Here is a 21426-nt window from a genome sequence, read left to right as displayed (position 1 = left end):
GACCCGCGATATGTCTCTATTAAGCAAATTCAGTCGTGAAATAGAATTGTCCTTCAAATCAGAGCTGGTTGAAAAAAGTTTGTTGTGAAAACTTTCAAAGTCATTTTCATCCCACAGGTTTTGCAAGGGAAGGATTTTTCCTTTCATCCCAATTTTTCCTAAGAATGTTTATTAAAAAAACAAAAGGGGGGAGGTCCTTTTCCTTCTTCCCCTGCACCCACTTTATTTTTTGTGTGTCTGTTTTGTCACAGAAAAGGGAGGGGGGAGAAGTAGGAGAGGGAGAGAAAAAATGAAAAGAATGCTCATTTTCATTTTCCAGTTACATCCAAAAAACCCCAGAAATGTTTGGAAAAATTTGCAAAAATGTCCATTTGTGAACAAAAGGATTTTTTCAACATAAACATTTTTCATTTGAAAAATTTCAACCAGCTCTTCTTCAAATGACCGGTATTTGATTGATTGATTTAGAGCCTGACCTTGTAAGCTATTGAGAACCCCTGACTCCCAAATTACAGGATCTGAGCTTTTCAAAAGCACCTTTCACATTTATCTCGATGCTTTAATAGTCTTTAAATACTGACTTTCTGACTATGTGCAAATCCAGCTTGCTTTACGCACATGACAGTAAGTAATAGAGCCATTGCAGCACTTAGGAGAGTAGGATTGTATGACGGGGCACCTAGGAACCTCAATTAAGCATTGGGGCTCTACTCTGCTAATCGCCTCTTTTACAGGTAAAGTGCTGCTCGCAGAGTCCCCCCCATTCTCCCCACCCCCATTCTCCCCCTACCAGACTGGGGCCGGGGGAGCTCAGAGCTTCTACCCTGCAGCAGGGTGGTGGGGCTAGGGGCTTCAGGCCCACAGGAGGCGCCTGCCGGGGCTTGTGGCTTCCGCAGGAGTGGGACTGAAGCTGCGCGCCCTGGCAGGTGTGCCTGACTCTTGAACTTCAGAAGATTATTGTACACAGCCCAGAGGGTCAGTAAGTTTGGCCACCCCTGCACCGTACAGACAAGTAATGAAGCCCCTCCCCTAGAGACCTTACAGTACAGGTGAGACAAGGTGGGGGAGGGAATGTGTTTTATTGGACCAGCCTCTGTTGGTGAAAGATACAAGCAGTCAAGCTTCACAGAGCTGTTCTACAGGTCGGGTGTCAGACAGGATGACCAACATGGTTTCCTTGCGCTCCCTCATTTGTTTCTACCTGTTGTCTCTTGTCTTATACTTCACTTGTAACTTTGGGCGCAGGGACCATCATTTTTGTCTGGAGAGCACCTAGCACAGTGGGGTCCCAGTCCACGATAATACAAATAAAGACAAACAACGACAACTAATGGACAAGTCAGGCAAACGGGGGTGGGACGACGAGGTAAAAATAAAAGAGACCGCTTAGCATGCAAGCAGAAATCTCAGCTCGCCACTTGCCCAACTGGGACACGGCCCCCTGGTGCATTCCATAGTCCAATTTTAGCACCAAAAAGAGTGTGGCATCTTACTACCCCTAGCAAGTGACACTTTGGGCGACCGTCATCCCAGGGGTGACTTCAAGCAGAGTTGAAGAGGGCTCAGTTAGTAAGTCCTCTCTGCCTGTTACATTTAATCTTCCTCATTTATTTCTCTGCTGACAAACCATTTCCTGACATTTTGTTTGAGGCTCGATAACCTCCTCCCATGTCTTGAAAGATATCTACAGTTCCATAGTTCCAATACTGTCACTACCATGCTGTTTGGTGTCAACGCAAAATAAAACAGATCACGTGGTTGCTTTGGATCAGCTTTATTTCCCCTATAATGATTACCGAGCTTCTCTCTTTCAACGTTCCACATTTCCTGGTCAGCGTCATAGATTTGCCCGAGGGCCTATGTTTTCTGGGTGACCAGGACAACCCCCTGATTGCCCACTGCTTGATTCTGGGTAAAGGCGAAGGCAGATTCTTTATTAATGGGGGATCTGTAGCATGCAGCATTAGGGCCCAATCCTGAAACACTTGCTTAGGTTTCAAAAGCCAATAGGGTTGAGGGCATACACAACTCATCACAGGACTGAGCCTTAAAAGCTTGTTTGAACATGGTCCACATTTGAAAACTACACGTGATGGGCCAGATTTACAGTGGACTTATGTACTTATCTGGTCTCCATTACTGGAGTATCTGAGCACTTCTCATTATCTATCCTCACAACACCCCTGCATTATCCCCATCGCACAGATAGGGAACTGAGGCACAAGACTGACCTTGCCCAAGGTCACACAGAAAAAGGAGGGATTTGAATCCCAGTCCTATGCTGGCGCTCTTACAACTGGGCCGTCTTTCTTCTCTGATCTGAACTCCCATTTATGCAATGAAAAAAGGGCTAATGATTCAAAAGAGCTCAGCACCAAACGTGCACCTAACATGTTGTACCTGGCCACTTATCCTGGTGCCGAAGCAGGAGTGAACTCTTCTGAACATCTGTCCTGGATTGTGCATGCTGGCTGCCTTTGAAAATCCAGCACTGTGTGTGCAACTGTCACCCACTCACTTTACATTTTATTTCCCTTTATGCTCTGATCTGTGAACCTTTTAAAAATAAACCTGGAATCCCTTTGGGAAGAACACAGCTGACTTAGTTGGCTCGGTCACATCATGCATTCCCAGGCAGGGAGAGTCATATTTCCAAAGGGAGCAAGCCCCTGCTCTGATTGCTCATCAGCATGATGGAGTTATAGTTATAGCTGTGAGAAATCGGATACTTTTATAGAGACGTGGGTACAATATTGTCAGAGAGACACCCTGATTTAAATGGGCTCCAGGATTCAGTAGTGGCTTTTTCCTGACATCATCTAATCTAGTTAAGAATGAAGGTAATATCCCTGGATAATTATAATAGAATTAACTCGCTGGTCAGAAAGAGGTGAATGATTTATGATCATTACTAATATAAACTGAGGCCATGATCCTGCAGTGGTTCTCAGGCTTTTCCTTCCCTAGACCACTAAATCATCTGTGATTTCTTGCCATGAAATTGAATTTTCTGTGGTTGCAAAAAATCGTGGGACCAGGGTCAAGGCATAACAAAAGCACAGGGGGTGTGTGTGAGGGGAGCAGGTACATGTGCAGAGTAGAGGGTGATAAGTGGCGGGGACTGGAAGGGGAATCAGGGTTGGAGGATCGCTGCTGGGGATTCCAGGGCAATATGTCCCACTAAGCTCTTGGTCTGAATGATGCCTGTTGGCAATGAGTTCCACAGGCTAAATGTGCATTGTGCTGAAAAAGTATTTCCTTTTATCAGATTTAAATTTGCCACCTTTCAATTTCAGGGATTGTCCCATTTGCTTGTATTTTGAAACAAGGCGATTAGAACTTCCCAGTTGATTATGGGGCCAGTACAGCGTCAACATTAACATATAATAGAGAGACACGGTGGGTGAGGCAATATAGTTTATGGGACCAACTTCTGTCGATGAGAGAGACAAGGAACTGAAGAAGAAGAGCTCAGCATAGACTCAAAAGCTTTTCTCGCTCACCAATGGAATTTGGTCCTATAAAAGGACCCACCTTGCCTCTCTTAATATCCTGGGACCAACACGGTTACAACATATAATAGACCTGGAAGCATGTCAATACAAGAGAGCATAATCTGAGCCCAGGCCTCAAAGACTCAAAATTAGAGCTGATAAGAACATTCAACGCAATTGAAATTGCAATAGAATGACAGCAATGCTCAAAGCCAGCCCCTTTCAGAGCCAGGCATATTCATAGCTCCATGGACTTGAATGCCAGAGCAAACATTAGATCATCTACCCTGACTTCCTGTATTACCTCCTCTATCACCATCGGCATACAAGTGCCATTACAGAATGCACTTTGCAGGTGCTCTTAACAAATTCTTCCATGGTTTTTCTTGTTTTGAATAAGGACATTTATTAAATAAATATGCTTAACGGGTGTTAATGTATTTGACAAAGCTAGAAAAATGTCGGGGCAAGGTGGCATAGAACTCCATAGGAGGTTTACCAAAGACTAGGTGTGGTCACGTGTGTCTATATCACTCCCAAACTGGCATTAAGCATAAGCAGACTAAGCAATTGCTTAGGGCCCGGAGCAGCTCAAGCTCCACTCCCTTTTTATCATGTGTTGGGGGGGGGGGCAAAATATTCCTGTTTAGGGCCCCCAAATGAGCAAGCACGGTCTGCCACTCTGTTTAGCAGGCTGTAAATCCAAAAAGGGATTGTTGGGACACTGCAGGCATTCAGATGCCACAGTGATGGGTTTGCAGAAATAAACTACGGACAAATTTTCAGAAGTGGCCACTGGGCAATGTTCCCTCTAATTTTTGACAGGCTGTGTGTGCAAAAAATTTCTTCTGTGCAAATTATTGTGCTTCTGTGCAAATTTTTGTGCGCACGGTGTTTCGCCGTGTGCACAGGGTTTAGGATATGCGTGCGTGTGCACACGCGCACAGCTTAGAGGGGACAGTGCCACTGGGTCTAGTTGCCTCAAATTTCAGGCACCCAACTTGAGCCAGGCTGTCTGAAAGCAGCTCTGATGTAGGGCAGGGACTTTCAGAGGAGCCAATCCCATTGAATTCTTCTGGGCTTTATGCACCAAAATAAGGAGCCGATTTTCAGAAACCTCAGCGCACACAGAGCAGCTCCCGTTGGTCAGATTTGCAGCCGGAGTGCAATGCAACGAGCTCTTTGAAATTCTGGCTGTTGATTTAGATGCCTGGGGTTGACCCCAGCTGTGAGTTCTGAGACTTTTTGAAAATTCTGGTTAAAGGATTTTTCAATGGGTGATGAACACCCACAGCACCAGGGGAAATTGGTGGGAGTTGTGAGCTCGCAGAACCTTTTTGGAATAAATTGGGCATTCAAAAATCTGTGGTGTTTTGGCTGTGGAGAGTTTATTGATGTTATTTCTATTGGGGGTGCAGGAGGAGGCTTCAGATAGACTGGGGCCCTTTTTGCTGAGCACTGTTCACAGATACTATGGTGACAAGAGAGCAGTATAAGCACCTATAGAGAACAGAAGAGAACACCGAGATCATGGCCAGTCCCTGCCCCGAAGGGCTACCAGTCTAAAAGCCAATTATTAACTCCAGGCACAGCCAGGTCAGTCAAGGGAGTGAGTAGGTCACAGGATGGTAGATGGAAACCGATGAGTAAGGTTTGCTCTACCAAGAGGGGGAATCTGATTGGATAAACCGGGGCGGGGGGGGGAATCTCCTAGATCCCCCGAATCCACTCTTTCCCCTCCTCCATTTTAATTGCAAAAATCTGCAAAACCCTGAGTGCTGGGGCAGCCCATGTGTTCCCCCCCTCCACCTCCTCTCTGCCCAGGGCCAGGACCCCTTTGCGCCTGAAAGCCCATTGCGCCAAAGCAGCGTCTCCACATTAATCTCCAGAGCAGCCGTCGTTACGGGGCGGATAAAGCTACTTACCCCCAATTCCTGCCTGCTCGTCTCAATCCCAGCCAAGCATTTTACCTTGGCGCCGGCTGCCTCCTGCCATCAACAAGCCAAGGTGTAATGTTACTGTCTGTTTGCGCGCTGCTGGCGAGCCACAAACAGGCCCCTTGGAGAGGGCAGCGCGGGGAGGAATCGCCTCTCGCCTGCGCTCCCACTTCGCGAGCCGCGGGACTGGCTGCACCGGCGCGGAATCGCTCTGAAACCAGCCTCAAGTGGGTCCGGGAAGGGAAGCTCCGGTTTAAAAAAAATAAATAAAAAAAAATCGACCTTATGATCGGGAGGTAGGGGGGGTCCTGGATTGCACACAGAGAACGAGCATCGAAAAATTCTCATGAGAAGTTAAATTAGATAGAGCCGCGCACAGATGGGTAAAAAGAACAGGAGGGCGAAGAGACGCACCAATTTGTTTGAGCCTAAGCTTTCGTGAGCTGCAGCTCACTTCATCGGATGCATGCACTGGAAAATATAGATGTGTGTTAAATTTGGGGGCACGTTCTTAGCACTCGGCTGTTTGGGATGCCGTCTTAATTGTCTTTCAATTATTTCCTCTCTTAATCCGTCGCCTCCCTCCCTAAGAAAGCCTTAAAATAACCCTTTGGAAGCGCTATCTCCCAATGTGCTTTATCTCCCAATCCTCTTTCAACCCCAGCACATTGAACTTCCGGGGGGGGGGGGGCGGGTGATTTTATTTTATATTTTATTTTATTTTGTGGTCACTAAATCACATCGCTTCTGAAAATACTTCCCCTCCAGGCCAGCTCCCAGAAAGGAGGAGCAAATTCGGCAAGAAAAATCCAACATTTGGGGCACGGAATTTGCAGATCATAGATTAACTAGGACACTGCCCGCAGGTGGTAGCCTAATGATTATTGTTAGCCATTGCTACCGAGTCAGGTGTCACTATTTGGCACGAAATAGATCAGATCTTTTCAAACCAGAAGCAGGTGGGTTGTTTTTTTAAAACACTGGAGACTCCCCCCCACACACACCTTTACTGGGTCCAATCCACCGTTTTAAACGCGGTTTGGCTTTGTCTACACATTTGCTGGACTTGCCTGGAAAGTTGAAGTGTGAACACGAATCAAGGAAGATCGCTATTCCCCAGAGGATTTAAATATGAATACAAACATTTCTGAGGACGCTCTAACCCTCACACGCCTTTCTAACTCAGCCCTTAAGAAAAACATAGGTGATGATCCATTAACGCTGATATATTCTTTGTCTTTTCTACAAGTGCATTTCGCCCGAATGGTTTCACGTTTGCATCCCTGCCAAGCGGAAAGTGTTTTGCCAACATTTCTGTTCATGCCTCTTATTATCACCAATCCAGTGATTTTATCCTCACAATATTGTCAGTATAATTTCTGCATTCCAATCGAACACAGTCGGTCTCATGTTAGAGAACCTGTATTTAAAAAACACCACTTGAAAAGAGATTTTGAACTCGAGCCTCCATGCAGCTGCAGATCAAAATAAAATACTCGGTATTTAAAGGAAATATCCCGAGAGCAAACGGTTAAACAGCCCCTTAGTTGACACCGAAAAGTAGAAATCTCATTTCTTTTCCTGCGCCAAAATTTAACAGATCGGTGTCCAGTTATTTCCAGTCTCAGAAAAATGCAGGATTTAGGAAGCATTCAGAAGGCTTTGTCTTTTGGGCGTTAACTTTTAGTTGTCAGTTGCCAGTTTAGAATAAGTTCTCATTCCTATCCCATTCGCGTGTCACACGAATCCAACAACATGGTTACAGAAAAACCCCTGTGGATTTTAACTCAGGCACGTCAGAACAAAACCATGAGGTGAAATAAAGTAGCAACCCTTTGCAAATACTAACGAAGCCAGAGCGCTGCTAATGTCCATGGCTAACCACCGAGGGATTTCAAACGGAGCAGAAACAAATGTTGTCCAAACCGTATTCCTTTGGTTTAAACACCATAAGGGCCCGATCCTGCATTCCTCCTTCATGGAAAACGGCCTTCGATAAGAAACTTGCAGACACAGAGAATGCAGGATGGCAATAAATATCCAAGAAGAATTTTACAGCTGGCCTCTGAAAAGCTCATTTAAATTGAGTCAGATGGTTCCTGAAATTGCTGTGTTTTCTGGTAGAAATTGGACAGTGTTTTAAGTCTGCCTCACCTCTGAAAGAGGATGCAGAATAGGTGTTGGGATAGAAATCAAACTGCTTTTTTTTTTTTTTTTTTTGCCCTCTGATGTGGGCCTAAGGTCTTGTATTTTTCCTCTGGGTGAAGATGGGTGTGGAGCAGATTTAACACATCAAAATACAGATATTTCTAAAGTGCAAAATATTATCTTATGCTGGGTTGCAAATGAAAGAACATAATGCAAGTGGAATCCTGGTGGGCTCATGTGTTTCCCTCATGTGTGCAGGTGAATCAGACCAGGTCTTTTTCCAGCCTTTTAACATTCTAATCAATTCGCAAAGCAGAGGGTTTTTAATCTCTTGCAGAAAATACATTGCACTGCTTAAGTGCTGAAGAGTGCCCTGTTTATTCTGCCCACCAGTTCGGTGTTTCTACACAGTACTCAGTCAGGGGAACCAGTGAGAGTAATCTCCTCTCCCACCCCCATACACTCCTGTTTCCCCCAGTTTGCAGTTTGTAGTGGTAAGAAGTAAGAGTTTAATAGGCTTTTGGGTCAAGCCCTAATTGCCGAGGAGGTGAGATTGTTCTGTATGTGTTCACATCCTACCTGGAAACACACACCTGAATTTCTAGTTAGTCTGGTCGGGAGAGATGTGATGAACACCCTGCAGAAGAATTCATACTGATTTGGAGCTGCTCTGGTTGGTTTTACTTTTTCATTCAGTGGGAATTGAGGATGCTCACAGGATGGAGAAGCCCCAATTTAGCAATGTACTTAAGCAGGTGAGTAGTCCCATGCAAGCCAATGGGACGTGCTTCACCACCTTGCTGTATAGAGGCCTTACTGTATAGAGTTCTGTAACTAAAATGTACCCATTTTCCGTCTGCCTATATATGTCAAGCATAGTTTATGGCCTTACTTTACAACGTACATGTAAATACACATGAACTGTAGTGCAGGGGTTCTCAACCAGAGATCTTCATCAACTCATCTAGATGTTTGCCTAGTTTTACAATCCACTACATAAAAAGCACTAGGGAAGTCAGTACGAACTAAAATTTCATACAATGATGCGTTTATACTGCTCTATATACTATACAATGAAATGTAAGTATAATATTTATATTCAACTTGATTTCTTTTATAATTATAGGGCACAAATGAGAAAGGAAGCCATTTGTCCGTAATAGTGTGGCTGTAACACTTTGTATTTTTATGTCTGATTTTGTAAGCAAGTAGTTTTTAAGTGAGATGAAACTTGGGGGTACACAAGAAAAATTACACTCCTGAAAGGGGTACGGTAACCTGGAAAGGTTGAGAGCCACTGCTGTAGAGTACAGAAATAGGGAATAAGATCCAGGGTTCTTCAGCATTTTCAAGTGAGTTACAATATTCTCTGAAAACATACAATTTTCAAGTGAGCTACATAAACACTATAAACAATATTCTTCCCCCAAGAGAGAAAAAAAAAAATCTTGTGATCTGGTAAATGACTGCATTTAAAGGCTGCAAATGCAAACTTGTCTTTCACATGCAAAAATGCTGATGAAGAACTCATGAACTCCCCTTGTCTCTGCTATGATTTCCAACACACACAGGAAGTGTCCAGCACGTTTGATGAGACCTTCAAATTGACATCCTACTCCTATTGGTTGAAGTGGGAGCAAGATCACGGCCAAAATGTATATAAATTATCGTATACAGATAAAATATGTATGCACTTATTTCATGACAATGGGCAGAAAAACTAGAGAATTGACAGGTTGGGCGCTAACTAATACAATATGTTTTTTTGATCTTGGGTTATCATCTTCTGAAAAAGAACTAACCCAGAAGGATTACTATTGCTGTTTGGATTTCATGTCTCTGTAATTACATGTGTGAAGTCTATGATTTCTCTATCACATGTATTAGGAGGGTGGGTAAAACTTTGGATTCCACTCATTAGAGAGAGGAACCTGGTCTGGTAGACAAGAGGCTTGGGTTCTATTCCCACCTTTCCTTATGAATCACAGTATGTTCTCGTGCAAGTCACTCAATTCTATGGCTTTGGATCAGGCTCTTAATCTTTCCTAGCTCTACTCTCTCAATCTACTGATGTGGATATAATATTTATTTAACACACAGTGTGTTGGACGAAGTAACTTAGCGATGCACTTTGAGATCGTCAGATCAAAGGCATTGTATCAGTTTCAAATAATGTTATTCTAGATTTACACATCCGATGAAGTGAGCTGTAGCTCACGAAAGCTTATGCTCAAATAAATTTGTTAGTCTCTAAGGTGCCACAAGTCCTCCTGTTCTTTTTACATACCCTTCAGTCACCATTGTTATGTGTACCTGAAAAATAATGCCATAATGTAATGCTGATCCATGCCAGGTATGTCCCATAACTATGTGGGCATAAATATAATTTTTATATACACATTACTAGAAAATCTATTTGCTGCCACAAAGAAATTCATGTTTTAAATAACAGCTCCGAGCACCTATCTGTGGATTCATGAGCTCTTTCTCGCCTTTTCCCATTGTATTTATTTTCTCTCCTGTTTCAGGCCCTCATTTCCTTGCCTGTATTTGGGTGGTTTATTTATTTAGCCTTCTCTAATAGTCCAATTTGGCTATTTTTGTGGTGTGGAGAGATATCAGCCCAACCAAGGCCAAAACTAGCTCTGTTCTGTCACTGCTATCAGCAGACACCAGCCTTCTGAAGCTAGCCTGGAATTTTAATTGAAATGGATGTTCAGCTTCAGTGTAGCAATGGCAAAGTACAACAAAGATAAGAAGTCTGGTATCAAACTTTAAGATGAGAGTTTATCTGACTATTACCTCACAGCTCAGCAGTTAACTTAATTTGATCTATAACTTCTTGTTGTAAAAAGCCTACAGAATCTGAACAACACAGCCTACATTGCAAATATCAACTGGGTACCTTAATCTTCCTAACTACATTTAAGAACAGGTTGAAATAATTTGCGCAATTTCACCTGGGCAGGCAAGATCCCCAGCTATGACAAGAACGTGCCATTTTATTCTTTTCTGACATAGATTTGTGAAAAACCAGGAGGGAAATTGGGCTGGGGAGGAGGGGTCAGAGATAAGGTTTTAATAGCTGCCTGAGTGATGCTAGCACTTGAATCTCTGGACCTACGATGCAGTCCCTGGGAGTTTTGCCTGAGTGAGTTGAGCAGCAGAGAGCCCTACTTGCTTGCCTTATGCACTGGAGTAGGGCCATGGACTTCAGTGGCATTGCTGGTGGGAGAAAGGAGGGCAGGTCTGGGCTCTGGGAGCCAGATTTTCAAATGTTCAGAGAAGCAGCCACATTGTCCGCAGAGCTCAGCTCTCGTTTAGACACTTAAACAAGAGCCAGTTTTAGAAAAACGTCTCAGCACCCTGCCGCTCCCATTGCCAACACCTTTGGCCAGATTTTCAAATCAGCTCAGCATCCAAGGTGCTTTTGAAAATCTGACCCTCTGCCTCAGTGCTGTATGAAGGACCAATCCTGCAGCCCTTACTCAATTGAGTAATGTGTTCTCATGCAATTGAAGTGAATGAGATGACTGGTGTGAAAGGTTGGTTATTCACGTCAGAGTTACAGAATCTGACTATCAGACAGAGAGAAAGTATGTGTGTGTACCTGCCTGAATATAGTCACCTTTAGCACTTACATAACCATGTTCATCTTCACAGAATTTTGCAAAGTTAATCTTTGCAACACCCTAGAAGGCAGGTAATAAGAAACAACAGGCCTGATTCCTTCCTCATCCCCCTTTTTCACTAGATGAGTCCTTTGACTTCATTAGAGTTACTCCTGATTTACACAACCATAATGTAGTGCAGAATCAGGCCCAATAACTTTAAGCTTGTTCTTGTCAGCCGGGCTGGAAGAGGGAGATTTTGCATATACTTTTCATGGATGGTGCTCAAATACCATGGTGATGGGCAACCTTATAATAAATCTAGAGAGACAGATATTCTATTTCTATTCAGTATTCCTCTAGGGATAAGGGATGTTGTACAGTTTGTTTTTAAAGGCAACAAGAGAAACCGCTAGTAAGATGCTCTCCATTCTAACAGCGTAGCAGAAAATATCAGATGCAGGCAATACCATAAAGAGCCTCTATAGCTGATATTAAAAAAATATGCACACAAATTGACCATAACAATTGGAGAAAATGTGGTGGGCAAGAGAATATCAGCAAATTAACACTCATTAGAAGAACGATTGCAGGAAACGTGTTACTTGGAATTTTGCAACAGAGTACCATCACAGTCCAAGATCCCAACGGTCATTTACAAAAGAGGGCAAGAATCAGTATGCCCATTTTACAGATGGGGACACTGAGGAACACAGGCAGTTGGGAGTAGAAATCGGACTCTCTGCTCAGTCTACTATGCCATCCATAGTTGTGCTCGCTGCACATCCATGGTCTAGAGAACATCCCAGGGCTCCTGATAGTAATTAAACCACAGTTTGCACGGAGTACAGGAGTTAGGATAGTGCATTCTCAGCAGGGAGTTCGAGCCTTGATGGAAGATTTTTTTCTCTCTCCAGCCAAACCTCTTCCCAGGCCAGAGGCACAGAGCTTTCTCCAAGAGCTAGGGTGGTCTCCACACCCCAGGTCCTGCACCTTATCAGCCCTTATCTCCCAAATCCACTCGCTAATGTGATCTTAATGGAGGCTAAAATCGATTAGATTTATTTTATTCCAGCTTAAGCAAATCTTTTCTATTTCTTCCCCTGTTTTGGGAATACAAAGTGGGAAGGGGATGCTTTGGCTCCTTTGCTCTTTAGTACAAACTTGTCAGTGCTCAAGAGCTGTTTGATAAGCAAAACAAACACCCAGGGAGGCTGAAACATACAAGCGAGTCAGGAAAGCTAACAAAACCCCAGGGAGGAGGGGACGGAAGTTAGAAGCCTTCCTCCCTAATCGTACTGCTAAATGATTGAAGGGAATGCTGTCCAGAAAGGGTTTAGATTATTGCCTTTGAAAACCCGGAATTGGGCCAGATTCTGCATCCTAAAGGAAGGACCCCAAACTCTCACGAAAGTTAATGACAGTTTAGCCTGAGCAAGGAATACAAGGTTGGGCCACTAGTTAGCAAACGTCCTCTATTATAACAATTAAAAATAGAAAATCTCAGAGCTTTTTATATCTACCCACATATGTCATCTACCTCTATAATATATTCTATGGTCTACTTCTGTATTCTATGATCTACCTGTATATGTTAGCAACCTATATATTACTCCCTCCTTCTTTTGGCCATCTATATGTTGCCTGTGTTTTCTGAACAAGGAAAAAAGTTAAAAGGTAATTTAAGCAAGTTGTACTATTCCGAGTGTAAATTTAATCGTTAACTTATAATTCATCTTGGAGGATTTTTTTAAAGGAAAAATTAAAATGTCAAGTCTGACATTTTTGCCCTAGGCTCAAAAAGTGTCTCCCCCCAATCCCCTGTTCAGTGACCGCAGATTCAGATCAAACGGAGTCAAATATAGAAATGAAGCTGGTTTTTACACAGTGATTTTCATCGAGAGTTTATGGGCTTTTCTCAGAAGTAACTGAGTTGTTTCTTCCCCAGAAACTGCATTCTTGCATCTCTCCGAACAGATCTAAAATAGTGGATCCAAACTAATATCCACGCCGAAAACTATCAATGGCAGAAATATCTGAAACTGAAATACAAAGAACCGAGGCAAATAATGCCATAAAACTCTGGTGTGCTTTGTTCTCCCTTCCCCCCGCCCTTGGAGGTAATGATTATGGCGTTTTCTTTTAAAAATACTTAATTTCTTTTTCAAGTTGATTGTTTTGATTGTTATGGCCACTACTGATAACGGTTTCAGAGTAGCAGCCGTGTTCGTCTGTATTCGCAAAGAGAAAAGGAGGACCTGTGGCACCTTAGAGATGAGAGATTTAGAGACTAGAGAGTAGAGACTAAGGTGCCACAAGCCCTCCTTTTCTTTTTACTGATAACGGGAAATTTGGGCAAAAGAAGCTATTGTATTAAATATCAGATCACAAGCGGGTACACCAGCCGGCCACATTACAGGGTAATCAGTTCTGTTTGGAAATGTTTCAATCTCTGGCTGTGGGCAATTGGCAGTGCTTCCATAGTCTTGCACCTGCAAGCCTGTCAGAAATTTGCTCTAAAAATATAGCTAACTTCCCTGATCCAACATTTCCCCCCTCTGAAATACCAGCGTGCCTATCTTCTCCAAATTTATTTGCCACTTGCTTCCCTAAACCTAAACTAGATGTTAATGGATTATATGGATACATGCACCCTTACTTGTACACAGTGATCGAAATGCATGTACATATCCACCCATGCAGCCTTGCACATAATTGTAGAGCTCCACTGGGACTATAGCACGCTATGGAGGTGCCTCGTGTTATTGATGTTTTGTAATATTTTAATTAGTAAAGCAACGACGAGGACGCATAATGCAATTGCTCGCGACACAGCTGTTTTAAGCAGAAGCACACAATCCTATTATAATAATGCTGTACTAATTACAATAGCTACCCATCAGTAATAGGACTACTAAGCAGCTGGAGTACATGTTATAGTTTTCATCTGTACGCAGAGCTGTGGTTTTTTACATTTGCCATCTTTGCGTCTACTAGAAATCCAGAACCCGGGCAAGCGGTGCTCTAGAAAGCGAGGATTATTACCTGCAGTGGGGTGGGTGGGTTGGTTGGTTTTAAATCTCCCAAGAATAAAACAACTGCTGTTCCCACTCCCACGATCAACTATTCACCCAAAGGAAGAGTTCAGAAAAGGAAAGGCTGGCCTCATCCCTGCTCAGCTCTGTCACGATGTCCCGTCCCCCCCCCCCCCCATCGATGTATATTTATTGATCTCTGGGTGATACCCTACTCTGCAGTAGCAGTCAAGAGGTAAATAAGAGGCAGGGGGTAGTCACGTGGCTCCGGGGGAACCAATGGGCTTTTAGAAGGAAGCCCTCCCATTCACAATTCCAAGGTAACCCTAAGCCCGTGGGAGCACGTCAGAACCAGCCCAGCGAGCCAAAGAACTAGGACAGGGCCCGGGCACACACAACCCTCCAGTCCGGGGAGCCCTGATTTTGCTCCTCAGGGGATTCGTTTCCCCCCCTTCCCGCCCCCCATCTCAGGGCCCCCAGAATTGGGGCTCCAACATTTCTTCCTCTCCATTTCCCCCCACGAGTCTGAGCAGGATGCTGCCCTGTCCTATCACTTCCACCCCTTTCTCGGTCAAAGACATCTTAAAGCTGGAGCAGCAGAGCGCTCAGAGCGGGGACCCTCAGGGATTCCTCCCCCAGGATCTGCAAGAGCCTCCGGCCCTGCAGCCTGCCCCTGCTTGTCTGCGCAAGAAACAAGAGGCTGCCTACAACTCTGGGGACCTTCCCTTCCCGGTGGAAGTCGATCAGCGCGGAAATTGCAGGAGGCGTGAGGAGGAGTATGAGCTCCTGAGAAGCTCCTGTGAAGAAGACGACGACATGGACCTAAGTAAGTTAGTTAAAGGGGGGGCGGGAGGGAGAAATACCACCAGCTAATAAACTTGGGGACTAATCCAAAACTAATGGGAATCTTTCCCTTGGCTTCAGCGGCTTTGGATCAATGATGAAGTTCATGGAGGATAGGTCCATCCATGGCTATTAGCCAAGATGGTCAGGGAGGCAGCCCCATGCTCTGAGTATCCCCAAACCTCTGACTGCCAGAAGCTGGGAGTGGATCACTGGATAATTCACCTGTTCTGTTCATTCCCTCTGAAGCCCCTGGCCCTGGCCACTATCAAAAGGCAGGATATGAGGCTAGATGGACCATTGGTTTGACCCAATATGGCCATTCTTATGTTCTTAATCCCATAAAGAGATGCACAGATTTGGTATTGAACTTCATAGCAAATTACCTCTCCAAAATATTCCCCCAGTGAAATGAGGCCAGCTATAGCCTTTTAGTTTTGGTGAATACACAAAATCTGGGGTAAGGGGATTGCATAGGTTCCTTATCATCAAGCCATATATTAGTGCACCGCAAGAAATCAGCATTAAAAATCGTTAAGGAAACGTTGACAGAAAAAATCTGGGCTACAAGATCGTGTTTAGACCCGTTGCAATGAAATAATTTGTTTGCTTTAAGATACCATGTGATTTCATTTGGGATTATATAGAATGGCAGGATAAAACTTTTGTGTAGCCAGAGAGGTTGCAATCTGGAATTTGTAATATACATATTTGATATCTTTGTGAGACATATATAATGCGATGTACCTGTTGATAGAAGAACCCTATGCAAATTTAATTGTTCAAATTCTTCTGTGTAACTATCATCGACAAAACTGGATTCTAGTCTCTTCAGATTCACCTACCTATAGTTTTAAAAGTTCTTACAGTACAACAATGCCAGGAACAAAGCCACCAGTATGTCCACAGTAAAAGTATTTTCACAACCCGTGTTAAGTGTGAAGTAATATTCGTCACACACAATATAGGAAAGCATTTGGATACACACAAATAGAAAAGCAATCGGGTACTTCGCAGCCGCAGAGAATACAGTTACAAAAATTACTACCGTGAAAGATGTAAAAAAATTGTTGCTTTTTTTGAACACCCCCCCCCCAACTGCGTTTCAAATTAGATCCCGTTTGATTGCACGAGCAAAGCTGGTATTTAAATTTTTTAACCCCCTATATATTATTTAAAACAAATAATGGTCAACTGTCAATATTTATGTTTTCCTCCACCTGATGTTTTGTGAAGGTGGCTTTTTCTTTGTCGACATTGTCCTTTAAAAGTTTCAAAAATAAAACCAGCCACAAAGTTACAAGTCCATAAAATTAAGTCCTCGGCACAGGGAATTTTGTAAGATGGCAAATGTCACCACTGACCTGTCCAGCTGGGGGGTGGCCTGTATTTTGATTTGAAATAAATTACTGCTTACGGAAATAAATATAATACAGCTTTGCATTTAATAGTTCAAGCTTCCAACTCATAGTTAGCTCTGTTAAGCATCTAAGGAACATATTGTTATAAGCTGAAAATAATTTAAAATAGGAAGTCGTTTTATAATATTTCACTATATACATAGAGAAAAAGATCGGTCTGTGTGTGTATATATTCAAACACTTTATAATATATTGTATACATCCATTAACACTATGTTAATATATAAAATATAAAGCGTTTGAATGGGTGTACACACAATATGTATACACACACACACTCACTCTCTACAGTCTTTTAAAAACAGAAAAAATTCCAACATTCCCAGTGACATGGGAAATGACTGGGTGGTCATTTAACATGTGCACGATTGTAACTAAAGACAATCATTCAAAATATTACAGCCCACTACGTGGTTGATTTCAATGCCACGACGTGATTTTTAAACGAACAATTAAAAGCTACAATAACTCTCCTTCGTGCAGGATTGCACGAGCAGCATCCATCACACTAGAATAGCGAGAATAGTTGTAACCTGCTAACTATTGATTGGACGGGGTCGAAATTTTAGTCCAAACCGATCCCCTTTTTTTGGTTATTGACTCATTCTCAGCTGTTTGTTAACCGGCACGTGTATTTCACACGCAGATTTAGGAACCAGAGGCCAAACTGCCAGCATATTCCACACACACTGATCAGATTGTTTTTGTTTTGCATAACTCAGTCCAAAACTTCCTACTTCACAGCGCACATAAATAGGAACGCGGGTCGTTTTCCTAACGCCTAAACGGCATTATTAATTAATTAATTAATTAGTTATTATATAAGCCAGAAAGTCAATAAGGCTCTTCTTGTACTTGTTTAGTTTTATTTTTTATCACCTACACCGGTTTTCTGTCCAAGTGTAACGGGGCGGAGGAAGAAGCCGGAAGAGCTCAATAATTTAGTTCAAATAACATGGGAACCAAAGTCTGGACGAGCAAAGAGAGCAGAATACACCTCGGGGGCTTTACATTGCGCCCCGATTCCTTGCGAACGTGCAGCCTCCGGCCAGGACCCACCACCACAGCACGGGACTGATTGGTGGGAACCATTAAGTAAACTGGCGGCTGATTCTGCCACATTGGCGCGTATCAAACTTGTGGGTCCCTGTTCTAGCCACGAGGTCTACTCCCTGGAGTAAGGATTACTCCTGCGAGCAGGAGCTTGCCAGATCGGACGTCTAGATTTGGAAATGACTCGGCAAGGAGGTGGGGTGGGTGTGTGGAAAGGAGCAGCGGGAATACTCCTTGGCTCCATTGTCCAGCTGTGAAGAAATCACACTGGAAGGTAACAGGTGCCGCACGCTGAGTAGGATTCTCCCGAAGTGGATCTAGCTATAAATTTGTTCGTCTCTAAGGTGCCACGCGTCCTCCTTTTCTTTTTGCAAATACAGACTGACAGGGCTGCTACTCTGAAACCTAGCTATCTACCTATTCACTCAAGGCTCTGATGGGCATTGTCTCCTGGAGCTGATCGCCTTCCCTCCTTCATTTGAAGATCGCTTCATGTTTCTTGCATCAAATTAAAGAAAAACATAGCCTGACAGTCAATGTTCCCTCTAATTTCCGACAGGCTCTGTGCACAAAAAAATTCTTCTGTGTAAATTGTTGTGCGTGTGCAGGGTTCAGGATCTGTGTCCACAGGCAGGCACATCGCTTAGAGGGAACAGTGCGTACAGTGTCTCCCCTCGACACACACACGATATTCTGGTAATAAAAGACAGCAAGGTATATACTGAGTTACGGTATTTGCTATGAATCGTTCACATGGGATATGTTCAGTGGATCAGGTCCTGTTTTACTTTCCTCATCCATCAATCTCAGTGAAACAGGAGTGAGTGTTTGTGACAGGTTTCAGAGTAGCAGCCCTCTTAGTCTGTATCCGCAAAAAGAAAAGGAGGACGCGAGGCACCTTAGAGACTAGCCAATTTATTTGAGCATGAGCTTTCGTGAGCAACAGTTGCATCCGATGAAGTGAGCTGTAGCCCACGAAAGCTCATGCTCAGATAAATTGGTTAGTCTCTACGGTGCCACAAGTCCTCCTGTTCTTTTTGTGCGTATTTATGCAATTCAGTTGGAGAGAGATTTGGTCCAATGAAATATACATAAATGATATAGCGGTAATTAATGACAGCTCACCAGCCTTAACAGATCTGATGCAAAGTCTGCTAAGTCAATGGTAAGGCACCCACTGATTTAATGAGTTTTGGATCGGGTCTATTGATTATAACCCCTTTAGGGCAGGCGGAGAGAAACGATCAGTGCTGGTAGATGAAAGACTTGAACTAATTTTGTGTTGTCGATGAAAAAAATAATCGAAATTTCATTTTTTGGCAGAAACATGGGGTGATTCCCCTCTCCCCCCAAGATGTTCGGGTTAATTCAGCCCGTTTTCCAAATGGCTTTAATAATCGTGAATCTAATTTCACAGGGGCCCGTGAGTCGTTCTTTGACCCAGGGCTGGGAAACTCGAGACACGTTTCTGGGGGCGTGGAGCTGAAAATGTCTCCCTGTGCTTTGGCCTTCGCAGGCAAATCGCTGCCCGCGGACTCTTTCGAAACCCCGGAGAAGAAAGACGACCCGTGCGAACGGCCCAAGCAAAGGCAGAGGCGGAAACCCAGGGTTTTGTTTTCTCAAGCGCAAGTTTTCGAGCTGGAGAGGCGGTTTAAGCAGCAGAAGTACCTCTCGGCTCCGGAACGGGAGCATCTCGCCAGCCTGCTGAAACTCACCTCCACGCAGGTCAAGATCTGGTTCCAGAACAGGAGATACAAGTGCAAGAGACAAAGGCAAGATAAATCGCTGGAGTTCTCTGCCCACCCCCTGCCTCCCAGGAGGGTAGCGGTCCCTGTACTTGTCAGGGATGGCAAGCCCTGCCTTGGGGGCCCACAGGGTTACACTGCCCCTTATAATGTCCCGGTCAGCCCTTACTCCTATAACGCCTACTACCGCGGTTACAGCAATAGCCCCTACAGCGCAAACTACAGCGGTAGTTACGCGGGGGGCCCCGCTCGTACCGCGCCCGCCGGTCACATCATGAACATGAGCTTTAGTGTTTCCAGCGCCGCTCAGAACCAGCAGGGGCACTTGCAAGCCACGCTGCAAGCAGGGATCAGGGCTTGGTAAAGGGCTCCCTTGAAACCGACCACCTGGAAGATGCTGAACCTCTCTGCAGGGCAGGAGGGGGGGGGGGATCAGAAGCCCCGGACCCGGACAGTTCCTGCTCAGTCCCCTTCCACCTTCTTCCGCCCCCATGGCTGGGCGCTGGGCCTCCCCCTGGAGACTGTGTCTTTCAAAAGCCGTTGTGCTAGAAGAAGGGGCTCTCTGGCGCTTTCACGCTCTGATCCCTGGGGACTAAGCGCCTGATCACTTTATTTATTTAACATGGGTGTTTTTAAAGACAGCCCTTCCTCTCTCTCTCTCATCTCCTGCCCCCAAAGAGTATTTGCTGCTCCCGAATGCAAGAAGAGTAGTGATCCTCCGAGCCCAACCAACCCTCCTGTCTTTCCTAAAGACAAATGTGGAAAGTACTTTGGCTGTGCACGTTTCTGCACATCTATTTTCAGCGGACCATTTTATTTAATTCCTAAACAAAAAACTTTTATCCTCTGTGATAAAGTTCGGATATACCTATCTTCATTCCTGCCCAGCACACGTTTTTCATTTGTGTATTTTTTTTCAATTAAACAAAAAAAAAATGAAAAAACCCACCACCATTTTTTCAATTATATTGTTCACACTTAAAAAAAAAAAAAAAAACAACAAAAAAACCTCTCCTGTCTCTTGCCCCGCTCAAAGAATGTGCAGTTACCAGGAAATCGGATTCAGCACAGCGATTGGAAATAAAGGCTCAAAATATCAAAGAGAGAGAGAGAGAGAGAGAGAGGTCATAGTCTCATGGCCTGAGCACAGCTCTGTGAGCCAGGAATTCCAGAGCTCTGATCTCTGACACAGCCTCCTTTCCCAGCAACCCTGGGCAAATCCTTGAACCTCTCCGCTTCCCTTCCTCATACCTACAATAGGTTCATTTTATTTCACAGGAGAGCTGTGGGGGTTAATTAATTAGTTGCTGGGTCAGATCTTCAGCTGGTGTCCAACAGCTTAATTAAATTGATTTCAAAGGAGCGATGGCGATTTACACAGCTAAGGCTCTGGCTCTCTCTCTCTATAAAGTGCTTTGCAGGTTACAAGAGCTACCTAAGTATTAAACCTGGAAGAGCCGCACACGGTTTCCAAGCCTGAGGAGGAGAGCTTTTCAAGAATCACTTCTGTGCTGGCATTTCTAGGGGCATTAGATATGTTGTAAATAGTTATACTGATCAGTTTGGTTGGTACTGTAGAAATCTTTTTCGATGACTAAACAAGGACATGGTTTTATTGAAATTTATTATATTATTAAAGAAACGCTGTGTAAAAGGATTAGTATTTCTCTACACCGGAATGGCAAGAGGTGGAACCACCGCCCAGGGGAAGATGCTGCTCTCATAAAGGAAAAATTATTTTCAGACAGGAAGCTGTCACGCTTCTAACTTTTTTTTTTTTTTTTTTTTTGCAGAACATGGTGAGAGTTCACAGGGGGCATAATTTTACCTGTTCATTTTTCTATCACAAGCACGGTGGGTCAGTCTACACACAGGTGCCCTTAACGTCAAGGGGAGTTCCCCAGTAGACAGAGAGCTATATATGGCCAATACAGTCTGTGTCCAATACAAATGAGGCCAATTCTGCTCACCTTACTCGCGTGAATAGCTCCCCTGAGATCTTACCCATAGCCAATATTCATCCAACAACTAGGCCATTCAAAGATGCCTTCTAGCTTTCACATGCAGAATCAAAGAGATCATCTTTCTAACTGGAAAATTAAATTATCTGAAGCATGTTTGTGTTGAAAGACATGGTCC

General features: G+C 43.9%; 2 protein-coding genes across 3 annotated transcripts in view; one reads left to right on the top strand and one right to left on the bottom strand.

The window, feature by feature from the left end:
- The window catches only part of SLC25A37 (solute carrier family 25 member 37), a 137999-nt gene that overhangs the window by 34061 nt on the left and 82512 nt on the right, over window positions 1-21426 (bottom strand). The window lies entirely within an intron of this gene.
- Window positions 14757-19717, top strand: NKX2-6 (NK2 homeobox 6). Its single transcript, XM_084614914.1, has 2 exons — window positions 14757-15051; window positions 19059-19717. Exons 1-2 carry the CDS (start codon window positions 14760-14762, stop codon window positions 19649-19651), a joined length of 885 nt encoding a protein of 294 aa, XP_084471040.1. The 5' UTR covers window positions 14757-14759; the 3' UTR covers window positions 19652-19717.

The sequence above is a fragment of the Lepidochelys olivacea genome, assembly GCF_965140295.1.
Source record: "Lepidochelys olivacea isolate rLepOli2 genome assembly, chromosome: 26".
NCBI lineage: Eukaryota > Metazoa > Chordata > Testudines > Cheloniidae > Lepidochelys > Lepidochelys olivacea.
The sequence above is the reverse complement of the archived record's forward strand: the minus strand, read 5'-3'. Positions and strand labels throughout refer to the sequence as shown.